A 16067-nucleotide genomic window follows, 5' to 3' on the forward strand; every position below is an offset into this window, starting at 1 on the left:
GACTTAAAAAGTTTCAGAATAATACAAAGACAATAATACAAAAAGGCAAAAATAACAAAACAACGTGCAAGTCTTCACCTGAAGCGCGCCACCGAAAAACAATGCACAAAGCTTTTATACTTAGACGAATCCTGAGGCGCGGCTTTAAGAAGCGATGACTGTTGTCATCATATAGTAATTCCTTATAAGGTAAGCTACTTGCCTTGGACTCATAATATTCGTCCAAGGCTACCACAATTTTGCAACAAGCACACATACATTTCTTTTGTCTTTCTTTGCATCAGACAGTTGAAGGCTTAAGGCCCCCATCAAAACCACACAATGCTTATTATAGCTGATAGTCAGTTTGAACTTCCCCTTTTCAAAGATTTCATCATTAGAAATCAGCAAAACAGTTTTGCTGTTTTCACTTCAAGCTCATTATCACTTCTAAGCAAGAAAATAAGAAACCACACTCACATATGTAATGCAAACTTTGTTGCAAGGCAAGTTTGAATTATATTATGTTTCAAGAAATTAAAATGTATCTTGCAAATTAAACAACTCTCAAATTGACTTTCCAACATAAACCTTCTAACGTCATTTAATATTTTTTTATTAAATTTTTCTATTTGTCTGATGACCCTTATCATCTGCTTGCCCCTCCTGATCAGCCCCCCACTGGGAGGGTAATTCCTTGCGTGTTTTCGTCCTTCTTTTCTCTTTCTTCTCCGCCTTCCAGTGTGTTCCTTCTTGAGTCGTTTAACTAAAAGATTGTCCATAAACAATTCAATTTTATCTGACGCATTTCTTGTTATACTCGCATCATTTAGGAGAGATTGTGTTTCCGGGAGTTCATCAGAGGAATTCAAATTTACTGGCCATTTAGGGCCCACTTAACAGTGTGTATATAAAACACGACACAACAGGCATTGATACATGAAAACAAAAACTAATAAGTAGATTAAATTGCTCACAGTTTTTTTTTTTTTATCTTTGTCTCTCATTATTAGGTACACTAGAGATTATGTGGTCGAGGGAGAGCCGTATGCAGGGTACGATCGGCATAATGCTGAAATTGCTGCTTTCCACTTGGACAGGTAATGTACACACACACACATACAGACACTGGGGCTGCATAATGATAACAAATTAACCCCGGAATTGTGCATTTTTCCAGCTGTCGGCAGTGTTTTAGGGGGATTTATTATTTAGATTTTACCTTCTGTTTTCGTCACACGTCTCATATTTAATCTCAAACTCTTCACTGATACAGTTGTCTCCTCAATATAAACAAAAAAACTTTCAAAAGTTAGTATACTTGTTTATTATTAGTGGTAAAATTATTGGTGGAAATGACACCAAACAAACTGATAAAGAGACCGTTTTCAGTGTAAACTTTCAATTCAGATTTTCAAACAACAAATATTGAAATGCTTTGTTTAGATTCACCTTTTTGTTTCGATCAACGTTTGTAATATTTGTGTAATATTATGTAATAATGTATAAATTATGATGGGTTATCATTGTTCAAGGTTAAAAGTCTTGGTTTGGGATAAGGATAAAACAATAAAATCTATACATTAAAAAAAAAAAAAACTTTTGAAAAGTAGTACATGAAGAAAAACATTTTTAATGTGACCTTTATACAACTCTGTCTGTTTGATTCAATTACAGTTAACCCCTGGAACATGCCCAGACATGCTCAGTGTACACATTCAAAAAAACAATGCTGAGAATTATGCTTCTGAATTACATAACTGCAGTTTTATATATCAGAAAATCAACGCAGCATAAAAATCCTGATAATCGTATTTTGAATATGTTACACTTGTAAGCGACATGACTGACCAAAACTAGGATGTTCAGGATAAAGATTGAACAAAGGTTTCATATAACTTGTTTGCCTTTCTGTTCAGCGTGATCTTATTGACTGTTCGCAAACATGGGCGGCAAGAGTCTTTGTGCTTTCTACTTTCCTGGCTTCGACTCTGATCATTAGTGTAATTATTTGCAAATTAGCAACGTTTTGCTTTCCAAAAAAGCTTCTTGTCAGGCGACTTTTCCTATATCCAGAGGATGATATACTATGGAAACTCACTCTCATGTTGCTCCAAACCCACATGAAGGTCATTTTTTGTGGCACACAAACACTTTTCCATACAAAAAATGTGGCTACCATGGCTACCAAGCTCCAAAACGCCATTGTAGTATCATGAAAGAAGCCTTTGCGATTGGTGTTGTATATTCTTAATCCTCTGAAGCTGCACAATAGCTTTTTGTAAAATTTGAAGCACTTTGGTGTTCCAAAGGAACAACATGAGAGTTGAAAAAAAAGAGGGGGTATTGGTTGAATGAATAGGCCTCAGATTCACTTCTGCATGCATGGACACCGATGTCTGTGATTGGTTACAGTGCTCAGCTTGTCAAAAAACAATTTGTAAATAAAAATCTTGGGTCAAAACAGTAGTAAAACATGCTCTTCTGCTGGGAGATTCAAACTTTTTGATGTGGACCCCCAAATACATTGCTTCTTAAAATATACACGGCTAGATATCAGACATTACTGTTCAAAAGTTTGGGGTCAGTACGTTTTTATTTAAAAAAATTAATTGCTTTGAAGACTTTACAGACTTTATTTTCTTTAGAACTTTCTATTCATCAAAGAATCATGAAAAAAGTGTATCAGTTTCACCAAAGATATTTAGAAGCACATCTGTTTTCAACATTGATAATTATAACAAATTTGTCTGAAGAGCAGCAAATCATCTGGTAGCACTTTATAATAAGGTTCATTAGTTAACAGTAGTTAACTATAATAGTTAACATGAACTAATAATGAGCTGCACTTATAAAGCATTTATTTATCTTTGTTAATGTTAATTTCAACATTTACTAATGCATTATTAAAATCTTGTTAACATTAGTTAATGCACTGTGAACTAATATGAACAAATCATGATCAGCTGAATTTTTATTAACTAACGTTAACAAAGATTAACAAATCCAGTAACAAATGTATTGCTCATGGATAGTTCATGTACACTAATGCATTATCTAATGTTAACTAATGAAACCTTATTGTAAAGTGTTACCAATCAGCATATTAGAATGATTTCTGATGGATCATGTGACGCTGAAGACTGGAGTAATGATGCTGAATATCACCTTTTTACTGTATTTGTTGATCAAATAAATGCAGTCTTTGTGAGTATGAGACTATTTTTCTAAAACAATTAAAACATTTTTTACTGACTTTGAACAGTAGGCTATTTTAAAGACCCATTTAAATTATGTAAAGTAAACATGTTTAAAATACCATCAGGAAAATTTGGCAAAAATATAGCAAAAACTATAGCTGCCAATAGAATAAAATAATGTTTTAATCTCATGATTACGAGTCTTTAGAAAGCAGAAGAAGAACAGTCAAAAGTAATAATGTCAGAAGATGTAAATCTGTATTTTATTTTTTTATAATATTCTTTCTCTGTACTTTTCCATGGACCCTTGCAGCCTGCTGGGAGTCACAGACCCAAGTTCGAAAACCCCTGCTCTAGTTGACACTCTGCACAGTGGGTTCACTGTAAATTCCTAATTGTAACCTTGGTCAATATATGATTCATTATGTCATTGAAACACTATCACATGTAGTGCACCAAAAAATCTGTCCATACCCCTGTGTTAAAAGTGTGTTAAAAAGAAACTACCGTTAGGATTTACTAAAGATGCGCAGTAAAAAAATGTGTTATTTATGTGGCTGAATTTATTGCATATGCATTTATAGGAGTTTCCCTTTCAGACGCAAAATTAATGGGAGGGGAGTATTTAAATGAATTACGCTAGGTGATTTTACTAAGGTTTACGCTAGTCAATTTACTCCTATTTGCGCCATTATTTACCGCCCGTCTTAAAGCAGATGCTAATTTGCGCTGCTCTTGGTAGTATGTGTTGGTCATTATGGAAATGATCCGGCTGCATCTGGGTTCTGCGCACGACGTCAGTAGATCACGCACAGAACTTTCTACTCCCTTCTGCGCTAATTTGCCCTGTTTATTAAATCTCCCTATGTCTGATAACCAACTTATGTGACATGACTGCATGAATCATGAGCTTCTTGATCTCTTCCTGCAGGATCCTGGGTTTTAGGAGAGCGCCCCTGGTGGTGGGGAGGTTTATGAATCTGCGCACAGAGATAAAGCCAGTAGCTACAGATCAACTGCTGAGCACTTTCCTGATGCACGGTCAGTTTCACCCTTTTGCTTTTCTATCACATTCTATCATCTTCCTTCTCCATTCTGCAACTGCTCTGCACATTTTGACCACAAATAGGGTAATTCTGGGGTGGAAAATTGTGCTCCACACCTGTTGGTGTCATGATACTAAATTTCAGTTGTACATAAGATATCAATGCAATTTCACAATTCTCAATTCCACTTTTGAGACAGTAGCAAAAACTGAAGTGCTTCACTTTGGATTAATTTTAGCACCATTCATTAGCACATTCAACCCAAAGTATTTCCATTGTTTAGATGCTTTTCTTTTCTGTTAGTCACAGCAGCAGAAACACTATGCTTGAGCCTGTATTGATTTGGGTATGTGGCCAGACAGAAAGCTTTGGGGCAAAGTGTCACAAAACCAGACTTTTGATTCTCACCATAAAGTCTAGTCCAGTTTGGAGCTTGTATTAGCCAAAAATTGCCCACTTAGAAAGGAAGAAACCATCTGACCAATAGGGGTGTAAATCGGACGGTTCATCACGATTCGATACAATATCGATTCTCATAGCCAGCAATCAGATATTTTCCGATACCTCAAAAAGGTACCGATTCCTATTTCGGTATTATGTCCCTATTTTACACAACCAGTTACATTTTTATTAACTCACAACTGCAACCAAAATATATAACATAAAAATGTATTTCAAAATTTCACATCCTGCACCCTGATAGGGACAGCCACAAATAAAATAATCACACAGTAATCTAATGACCACTTATGACATGACAACAGTCAAGAAAGTATTTTAGGCGTCTGTGCTAAAATGTGTAATGTCAAAAAAAAATTTTAATTTATATTTATACAATTGGAAAATTAAAAGACATTTATTTTAAATGTATTAAAGCACAGGTTTTTAATGAAGCAACAACATATTATAGGTAAGACAGAACAAGATATGCTATTAATATTCTTTCATTGTGCAAAATTATTATAATACTGTGCATCCGGAAAGTATTCACAGCGCTTCACTTTTTCCACTTTTTGTCATGTTACAGTCTTATTCCAAAATGGATTAAATTCAATATTTTTTTCATCAATTCTACAAATAATACCCCACATTGACGGTGTGAAAGAAGTTTGTTTGAAATTATTATTATTATTAAAAATTAAAAATACAAAAAAATCAAAGCCATGACACTCAAAATTGAAATCAGCTGCATCCTTGAGATGTTTCTACAACTTGATTGGAGTCCACCTGTGGTTGATTGGACATTAATTAAACCACCAGGACTCTTCCTAGAGCTGGTTGCCCGGCCAAACTGAGCGATCGGCGGAGAAGGGCCTTAGTCAGTGAGGTGACCAAGAACTCGATGGAGCTCCAGCGTTTCTCTGTGAGAAGAGAACCTTCTAGAAGAACAACCATCTCTGCAGCACTCCACCAATCAGGCCTGTAGATCTGAAAATGGCTGTGCACTGATGCTCCCCGTTCAACCAGATGGATCCTAGCACTTTATTCCCCTTATATAAAAAAACAATAGACCTTTATCTACTGAAGCACAAAAATAAATAAAAGAAGACTCAATTCAGTGGCCTCTTTGTGCGCTGTTTGAGAAGCAAATGATAAACTTTCGTGACGATTCAGCACTGTCCTGAGCGTCTTACCCAACCTCTGTAAGGTCATTTAAACTATAATGCACGCGTTGGCGATAATACAGACTGACATTGTGTGGAAAATGTGGAGAGTGTTAAAAAAATATTGCCTCTTAAATATATAAATAGCCTACAGGTATCGATTTTTAACGCTTGGCAATGATAAATCATATCGTTAGACATTAGATCGATGCATCGATCTATATTGATGTATTGTTACACCCCTACTGACCAATATGTAAAACAACCAACCACAGTTATCAACTGTCACTGAAGTGACATTATGAATAATTTTTGGTGACAAAAAAAAATGCCAAGAATGATAGATGTTTCTGAAAATTTCCTGGTGATGAAAACATGGAAATTACACAAGACTCTATTGCCCCATTCACACTACCTACTTTGTTGATGCAAGTCACTCGTAGGCGCTGTCACTCTAATGTTATTGTTAGACTGCACGTACAGTATATTTAGAAAATGCGATCACAGATATTATTTATGGTAGAACTAAGATATCATAATTTGACTAGGAATTACTTGTCTGATGATGGAAAGTGTTATATGCACTACAGCAGTGCAAGTGCATCAAATCATTAACCAGATGAACAATCTATCAAAATAGAATTTAAACTGGCTCATACTGCCAAAAATTCCAAAACAAATCATTAGTTTTCTTGTCCCTAATAATGAACATTAGGAGGAAGAGAAAACCGTTTTAATATGAACAGTGAAATCGCTCTATAAATTAGCTGTCCTGTTTGCCTAAACTATTCACCCAGTCTTCACTCCTATTGATTGTTGCCCCTGAAAGTCGCTCTTCATTTGCATTAAAGTTAAACATTTCTCCACATTGTCACGTGGCTTATACAGTGAGGAAAATAAGTATTTGAACACCCTGCTATTTTGCAAGTTCTCACACTTAGAAATCATGGAGGGGTCTGAAATTGTCATCGTAGGTGCATGTCCACTGTGAGAGACATAATCTAAAAAAAAATATGTATGATTTTTTAACTATTTATTTGTATGATACAGCTGCAAATAAGTATTTGAACACCTGAGAAAATCTATGTTAATATTTGGTACAGGAGCCTTTGTTTGCAATTACAGAGGTCAAACGTTTCCTGTAGTTTTTCCACCAGGTTTGCACACACGGCAGGAGGGATTTTGGCCCACTCCTCCACACAGATCTTCTCTAGATCAGTCAGGTTTCTGGCCTGTCGCTGAGAAACACAGAGTTTGAGCTCCCTCCAAAGATTCTCTATTGGGTTTGGGTCTGGAGACTGGCTAGGCCATGCCAGAACCTATATATGTTTCTTACAGAGCCACTCCTTGGTTATCCTGGCTGTGTGCTTCGGGTCATTGTCATGTTTTAAGACCCAGCCTCGACCCATCTTCAATGCTCTAACTGAGGGAAGGAGGTTGTTCCCCAAAATCTTGCAATAGATGGCCCTGGTCATCCTCTCCTTAATACAGTGCAGTTGCCCTGTCCCATGTGCAGAAAAACACCCCCAAAGCATGATGTTACCACCCCCATGCTTCACAGTAGGGATGGTGTTCTTGGGATGGTACTCATCATTCTTCTTTCTCCAAACACGTTTAGTGGAATTATGACCAAAAAGTTCTATTTTGGTCTCATCTGACCACATTACTTTCTCCCATGACTCCTCTGGATCATCCAAATGGTCATTGGCAAACTTAAGACGGGCCTGGACATGTGCTGGTTTAAGCAGGGGAACCTTCCGTGCCATGCATGATTTCAAACCATGACGTCTTCGTGTATTACCAACAGTAACCTTGGAAACGGTGGTCCCAGCTCTTTTCAGGTCATTGACCAGCTCCTCCCGTGTAGTTCTGGGCTGATTTCTCACCTTTCTTAGGATCACAAAACCCCATCTTGCATGGAGCCCCAGTCCGAGGGAGATTGACAGTCATGTTCAGCTTCTTCCATTTTCTAATGATTGCTCCAACAGTGGACCTTTTTTCACCAAGCTGCTTGGCAATTTCCCCGTATCCCTTTCCAGCCTTGTGGAGGTGTACAATTTTGTCTCTAGTGTCTTTGGACAGCTCTTTGGTCTTGGCCATGTTAGTAGTTGGATTCTTACTGATTGTATGGGGTGGACAGGTGTCTTTATGCAGCTAACGACCTCAAACAGGTGCATCTAATTTAGGATAATAAATGGAGTGGAGGTGGACATTTTAAAGGCAGACTAACAGGTCTTTGAGGGTCAGAATTCTAGCTGATAGACAGGTGTTCAAATACTTATTTGCAGCTGTATCATACAAATAAATAGTTAAAAAATCATATATTGGGATTTCTGGATTTTTTTTTTAGATTATGTCTCTCACAGTGGACATGCACCTACGATGACAATTTCAGACCCCTCCATGATTTCCAAGTGGGAGAACTTGCAAAATAGCAGGGTGTTCAAATACTTCTTTTCCTCAATGTAACCTGCCACCAACTGTCACTGTCGCTCATATCGTCAGAATTCGCCAGCTCTCCATTGAAATGTATGCTGGAGGTGTGAACAAGACTTAGGCCGTGTGTCCACCAAAGCGTTTTTTCATGCAGCTGGCTGGCATATTCAATTATTTTCAATGGGAGCGCCACATTTTTAGAACGTGCAACGAAGCGCTGAGCGAGTATTTCACGCTCAAGCACTGAGTGTTCAGCGTTTTTTACTGGTCGCCGAGAGTTGAAGAATGTTCAACTTTGAGTAAAATACAGCGCTCATCACTGTCACTTTTCACCCAGCCGTCCAATCACAGTGGAGGAGGGGCGGGACAAATACAACACCGACCAACTGCCACATTCTGCTTGTACAATGTCAACAGATGAAAACAAGCAGCATAATAACGAACAAAATAATTTAAAACAAGAACCAGAGCAAATGATTTACATTGAATCTGCATTTTTATATAGAATCAATACAGAAACAAACTACCTGTCAAATGAGATACTAGTAACACTTCCGCGGATATTCCGTACAAGCAAAGAGTCTCAACTGAACAAAACGCTGCGCTGTTAAAACGCTCTCAAGCGCTCACAGCAGAGCGCCTAGCGCTTTCAGCTGGCTAAAAAAGCTTTGGTGGACATACGGCCTAGAGCCCTGCACGGGCCTCAAAACTAGGCCCTAGCCCGGCCCTGGCCCGAGACGCTGAGGCCCTAGCCCTGCCCATGTCCGACAGCTCATCAAAATTATCAGCCCGAGTCCGACTGGAGCCCGTGTTTTTTTGTATCCTCCCTATTACACATTAGTTGCAGCCATTAAAATAGTTCAGTTTTATTTTTAATGTCAAAGTAGTTATATTTCGTTTTGTTCTTTATTAAGTTAATTTAGACAAATGTTTGAAGCATTTTGTTGCTTGTTAAATTAAAGTTTTTGCTTTTTAAAGTGGCAACCAAGCGGCCAGCGGCCGACAGTGAGTTAACCCAAGGCTTTAGCCTCTCAAATCAACACTTGTCAAAGTAGTTAGGCTATATTTCGTTTAGTTTCTTTATTAAGTTAATTTAGAAAATTTTTTGAAGCATTTTGTTGCTTGTTAAATTAAAGTTTTTGCTTTTTAAAGTGATGACCAAGTGGCCAGCGGCCGACAGTGAGTTAACCCGCTTTAGCCTCTCAAATCAACACTTGACTTGTCTTGCTTATAAAATCCAGATAAAACACTTAAAGCATCGTTTAAACGTTTAGCCTACCATCACCACCATCACAGTAAAAAGGCATTTTTGACAAGATGAGGCAGGCAGATCGCAACGGCGCGCGCAAACGAAACGGGCTACACAATCTAAACAAATAATAAAAAATAAAAAACATGCTGGTCTGGCGAAATTAATATAAATCCGATCTTCAATTCCCGTGCTATATGCACATTTAACGGAGTTCATGTCAACGAAAGCAACCGATATGAGCATTTTATTCATCAGCTCATTTCAACATCAAAGACTGCATTATGAGAACGAGCAACCTAAACACTGGTAAGAGCCTTTAGTCTCATTCATTTTAATGAAGATGGTTGTGTTTTTTGAGCATCTAAGACTCAGCTTATTTTCAGTTTCAGCTTTACTCATTTGCGGCGATGCGTGTTGAGGATGCGCTGTCCTCTAAACACTGTGCGAGCTGGTCTTGACAGTTGCGGACTTGCGATATCATGGTCTCATGTTGTTTCCACCAGCGCAGCATATCTCATTGTTTCTTTTAATTATTGAATGTCTAAAATATAAAATGAAGGAGAAGCCTAAAAAGGCCGAAGCCGGGCCCGCGTTTGAGGTATGACGGGAAAATTGGCCCGAAGCCCGGCTCTAGGGGCGTAAAAAAGTTGGGGCCAGTCGGGCTCGGGCAGAAATGCAGGGCTCTAATGCGGCCTTAAGGAAGTACAGCCCATTGAATGGTATCAATGGGTTCCATCCTTCTATTTCCATTGAAACATTTGTTGTGGTATATAACGTATATTGTTGAACAGTATTGCATCAGTCAAGCAGTATTTGTGAGTTCACTGCGGAAAAAAGAGATTCATAACCAACTGTTCTCCCCTTCAAAAAAATCCTCTCACGAACAGCACAGTTCCTTCCAGACATCTTTTTAAAGGGATAGTTCACCCAAAAATGAAAATTCTGTCATAATTTACTCACCCTCATGATGTTCCAAACCTGTATGAGTTTCTTTGTTCTGCCAAACACAAAATAAGATATTTTGAAGAATGTAACCAAGCAGATAGAGCAACCATTGACTGCCATGGTATTTTTTCCCCTACCATGGTGGTTAATAGTTGCTCTATCTGCTTGATTACACACATTCTTCAAAATATCTTCTTTTGTGTTCAGCAGAACAAAGAAACTCATACAGGTTTGGAACATCATGAGGGTGAGTAAATGATGACCGAATTTTAATTTTTGGGTGAACTATCCCTTTAAGCAATATTTTCAATGGTAATTGATAAGTGTCTCTCCTCTTGTAGGAAATAATACATGTTTCTATGGGAAGTGTTATTATTGCCGTGAGACTGAGCCTGCGTGTGCAGAGGGGGATGTGATGGAGGGTTCGGTTACCCTGTGGCTCCCTGACGTCTGGCCCTTACAGAAACACAGACACCCATGGGGACGGACATATCGAGAGGGTAAACTCGCCAGGTATAGTAATTATCTCTCTTTCACTGGTTCTCTCCCTTCACCTTTTTTCACGTTTGACTTGAATGAGTGTACAGATATGTACCTGTTTGTCTGTGGTTGGAGTTGTCTAATAAAAACAGGGACTTTCACTGAGCATTACTAAACTCTTGGCCTTTTTGAATTAGTCAAGGAGGTCCAGCATTTAGCATATAGTGGCTGGCATTTTCACACATGCTGGGTCGTTCAGGAACTTCTGTGTGAAGACTCGGACTGTAGGGTTTTTTGTTTTGTTTTCCCACCACCTAAGACACTTCCTAAAACGAGGTTTCATTCAACTGGTTTTAGTTTTCTGTTTATAGTTTTGAGAAGTAGATTTTTGTATAAAAATGTAATGCACAATGGAAAATGTGAGAAAAGCAGCCAAATGAAAAGCAAGTCTGTTTGGCTTGTACTTCATAGTAATTGATGAAAGAGTCAAACCTGTTAATTGGAGGGTAGTGTCCCTAACAATATTAACCTGAATATCGTGCTTGCCTTTCTGGATTTATTTTCATTACTATTATTATTTTGGTAAAAACCATGAGGTTACCGCATTGTCCAGGTCTCCAGATTGTTTCCCCGTCTCATTTCTCCGTCTTTCCATGGCAGGTGTAGATTTTAAATAGAGATGCCCTGCTCAACTGGCCATCAATTGGAACCGGGCGGCTTTTGCTCCCAAAATTTAGTATCCCCAAAAACAGGATGTTAACAGGCCAGATAAGCTCAATGTTCGATATGCTTGAAAATATTGAAAGAAAAAAATATATATATTGAATTGAGGGTGGGAGTTTTATATGAATGCAGGGAAGGGAACTCTGAAGGGAGCTTCAGAAAGGTTTTTTTTAGGTTTATGGCATTTTGGTGCATGGTGTTCATGTTGTTTGGTCCCTGATTGAAGAGCTCTTGGAATGTATTGAGGGCACTTCCTCTGTTTGCTGCTGCTAGATGCTGCAGATCTGTATAAAATGCATGAAACTCTTTAACCCTTTTATCTGTCACTTTACTGGAAACTTTTGGTTTTGGCAGCCATTTAATGAAACATGAGTCTAGTTTGGCTATTACTAATCAGTTCATATTGTGACTATATTTAAACAGCAAAAGCACATAGATTATTTTGGTCTGAAGTTCTCTGAAACGTTCAGTTTCAACAAAACAGTACTGTTTGCATTACAGTTATGTGCTCTGAATGTTCTTGGGAGGGCTGCAGGAATGAGTCCTAAAACAAACATTTGAGTCTCAAATTCAAAGGGGTTTTTCAAATGGGCTTTTGTTTGAATGTCTGAAATTAGGGTTGTGGTGAACACAAGCTCAAGATATTTTCACATTTTATTCTAAGGCATAATACATCAGGAAGTTTTTTTTTTAGACTTGTCAGTCATCTCTCAGGTCACATGAAAAGTTAAATCTGACTTCTGCTACTACTCTGCAGCTCATACTGTATGGAACAGAGCAGACGCTTTCAGTCTATCATTGTTGCGTTCATTGTCCAACTATACTAAATGGTTTTTACTTGTATTTAAAAAAAAAAGCTAAACGACAGTGGGGGTGGTGCCGCGGTGGGCAAGTAATGTAATTGTTGTATGGCCAAACTGTGAAACACAGACTACCACAGCAATCTATTAACCCTTCTCAAACGTATTCTCAAAACTATCATTTTCAGCATCGTCAAAATCAATAATCTGATCGCCGACAGCTTCTTCACCAGATCCATCAAGTGACAGTGCCACTAATATTTGATTGCTGACTATACTTGCTCTGCAGTAAATCGCTGAGGCATTTAAAGTTTTGCAGATCATACTTATTATTATTCTTTTGTTTTCTGTCTGCAGTAACTTTGAGTGAAACGTCACTTCATCATTGTGTATCAGACATTGCCGCCTTGTGGAATAAAGGTGAATTGCACTTATTCCATCATTAACCGTTTAACCAACGCCCCATTTTTGAGAATTCTTTGAAAACGAAATACCCAAATGAAAATGTCTACAGCTCTTAAACCCTATAGTCTATATTCATAAATCTGGTCTTATTTTAAACTAGACACTTGAAATGTTGCTACCCAAGAGTCATAATAACTCAAAGTAATATGGGAACAGAGTAATATACATGTAAATATACATGCAAGTGACTCACGGTTTTTTTTCTTCTTTTTTCACTTAGGGAAAAAAATATTATAATTTAATGTTAAGAGCCTGAAAATAACTTAAATATAAAACTGAATGTCTAATCATGTCATGATTCAAATATGAGGATGATTCTCTCAGTAATGTAGCTTCTGTAAGCTTTTATGTCAAGAAAAGTCTAGGCGTCCTTTCAAAAAGGCCATTTATTTCAGAACATTTGCTATTGTAAAGAGTAGTTTTTCATTCAAATAAATCTGCAATAAACTGCAATAAACTGCTAATTATAATGGATAAACACTTACTGAAAAACTAAAGCAACTATTTACAGAGATAACAAAAGCCGCGAAATTACCCGGAACTATTTGTACCGGGAACTTTTTTCCCAGGAACTTTTTCTCCCCCAGACCTGCTACAATCTGCGTTTCCACTGCGGTCTAAAGTACCGGGGAGATTAGGCAAATTAGCCCGGTGACGTGGCAATGCGCGCGACTGCTTCTCCCAGTCACCGACGGACATGAATCACTTTTGCGCGATACTGTCTGCAACAATAACAAGTGGAGGAGATGCAAGCAGCGCTGCTTTTGCATACACATTACCAACACTGCTTATTTAAGCGTGCACTTTCACCTGGTTTGACCATTTTAATGCAAAATGGGATGATGGGCAATCCAAAATCTGAATGTGTTGTAATAGCTCAATTCCAAAACAAAATATTTTCTATAAAAGGATAATGAGGTTTCAGTCATTCATGACAGATGTGTGAAAAGTTAATTGAATGAAAACAATAGACTGAATTAAGCGGTTGAAAGATTAGGTACTAGACTGCAAGTATTTTATTTTTTATCACAATAACATCTCTTAACATTCACAACAAAAAAAAAAAGTCACATGACTAGTATTACAATATGCTTCATTAAATGCATAATTTTAGAGACTTCTTCCTCAAATTTGAAATGAAGCAGGACCACACTTATGGCTTCACTTAAGTTGTGGTTATAAGTTATTATAATACATTCACATAGTTATACATTTAAAAATATAATATTTGGGTTTTCTAGATATGTTTATGTGCATATTCAGAAAGACTTGCGAGCAGCAGCCCTTTTATTTGCTTCCTACACTATATGAATACAATTAGAATGTGGTTATATAGTTAGAATGTGGAAATTAAAGACACAGTGACATTTTACACATTTGACTTTATTTTAGACAGATTAGTTCTTACAAAATATAAAATAAGTGTGCAAAGACAAATAAATTACTAGAACAATAAAATGAAAATATAAAATGTGAAAACAACAATATATAAAAAAGTGTATTTTTCAGTAACCTGTCCAAGAGCTGTGCCAACACGTACAATATATAAAGTACAAATGTGGTAGTGCAAATGCTTCATTCAAGCGGCTGGTCATTGTGGCTACTTCTTGAACGACTGGACAAACTGTCCAAGAACAGACGGAAACCCGGTCTGAAAGTCCCTCTGCTTTCTTCCGCTTCTGACTGGTGGAATGCCAACTCTTGCCTCCTCATCTCTCCTCGGCCTGGCTCTCCAGTAACAGCTGCATATATTGGTCAGTTCTTGTCCATGCTGCAGGACGGCCCGGTTAGCATCCTCCATGTCCCTCAGTGCATCAAGAAAGTCACAGTCCCTTTTCCTTTTCTCTATGTAGAAAAATTGCACTGAAACACATGGAAATTAATACACAAGGCAACCATGAAACAATAGAAACCATCAATTATTTATTTAAAGTGTTTTCACTACAAATAATGAACAATTGTTTGCCCAGCTTGAACAATGCCCAGTGTGCCATTTTTATCATGGGCAATTTAAGTTTACAATTAAAAACAACAAAACTACTCAAAACCATTAAGGATTACACATCAGTTTTTAAATATATACACATTTTTGTCAGCTTTATACCTCTGCGTGTGTGTGTGTTTCGGCAGGAGACACGGGGTTAACGTACTGGTGACCGCGGGGGAAAACACGCTGGTCTCCGTTGCCTGCAATTCATCAGGGCCACTCGTTACACCTGGAAAAGCACGTTGAAAAAAGTTACTGCAACGTGTTTAAACACGGCAACGAGTTTAAAGGGGTGGTAAAACACATTCTTTTGAAGGCTTGACTGTGTTTGTGGGGTGCATTGTAACATGTGTTCATGCTTCGTTTAAAAAAAAAATTGCCTTATTTTTCATATATTTGACCTTTATTCTACACTGCTCTGTCCCTCCTTGTAAAACGGTCTGATGCTTTCCGGGTTGTATGAAGCCAGTCCCTCAAAAATACGCAGTGGGCTCAGATTGGTTATCTGGCCCAGTGTGTTGTGATTCGCTAACCGCAGTGCACGTCGGAAACGTCACGCCCCTTACCGGAGGCTGTTCAGTATTATGCTGCATTCACATGCTATCGGAAATTTGATAATTCCGATTTCTGAAGTCGTGATTACGAGCTCATAGCATTCAAGTTTCAAAATGTGAGGGCGTTCATGTGCAATGTTTACCTAGGAAACTCGTATTTACGATAATTCCGAGAGCACGTGAAAGCAGCATTAGAAACAACGGCGTCAATAAAACCACACCAATCTGAGCCCGAATCAGACCCAGAACATTTGAATGAAGATGATCGAGCAGAACCTGTTCAGTCCTCGAGAGTAAAGACTGCGGATCTATAATGATCGCTACTGAATGGCACTTTAACTTTTGTATTTTTAGAACGATTATAGCCAAATATCTGTCGCAAGAACTAACCCAAAACGAACACTAAGCACTGGCTTTAACTAGTAAGTTAGCCAAATCACACACAGAAGCATGTTTAGCAAGCCTGTAGATAAACAATACATAAAAGCTCTACTCAAAGAATCATTTACACTAATGCCAGGTTCGCTGTTGAGATTTTAACGTTAATGTTTGTAACGTTAGGTGTTCGTCGGATAACGTTAAGTATGAATGAGCTT

At 37.9% G+C, this 16067-nt stretch overlaps 1 protein-coding gene and 1 long non-coding RNA gene across 2 annotated transcripts in view; one reads left to right on the forward strand and one right to left on the reverse strand.

Moving 5' to 3' along the window:
• Window positions 1-16067, reverse strand: part of LOC307135048 — a 910342-nt gene that overhangs the window by 47553 nt on the left and 846722 nt on the right. The gene's annotated exons all lie outside the window — the stretch shown is intronic.
• Window positions 1-16067, forward strand: part of fam20b (FAM20B glycosaminoglycan xylosylkinase) — a 45306-nt gene that overhangs the window by 13871 nt on the left and 15368 nt on the right. The window contains exons 4-6 of the mRNA XM_079831202.1: window positions 993-1079; window positions 4111-4220; window positions 10804-10975. Of these exons, the coding sequence (XP_079687328.1) occupies window positions 993-1079; window positions 4111-4220; window positions 10804-10975 (369 nt within the window). The remainder of the gene's footprint in view (window positions 1-992; window positions 1080-4110; window positions 4221-10803; window positions 10976-16067) is intronic.

This window comes from Gobio gobio (genome assembly GCF_949357685.1).
Source record: "Gobio gobio genome assembly, chromosome: 12".
In the NCBI taxonomy this organism is placed as follows: domain Eukaryota; kingdom Metazoa; phylum Chordata; class Actinopteri; order Cypriniformes; family Gobionidae; genus Gobio; species Gobio gobio.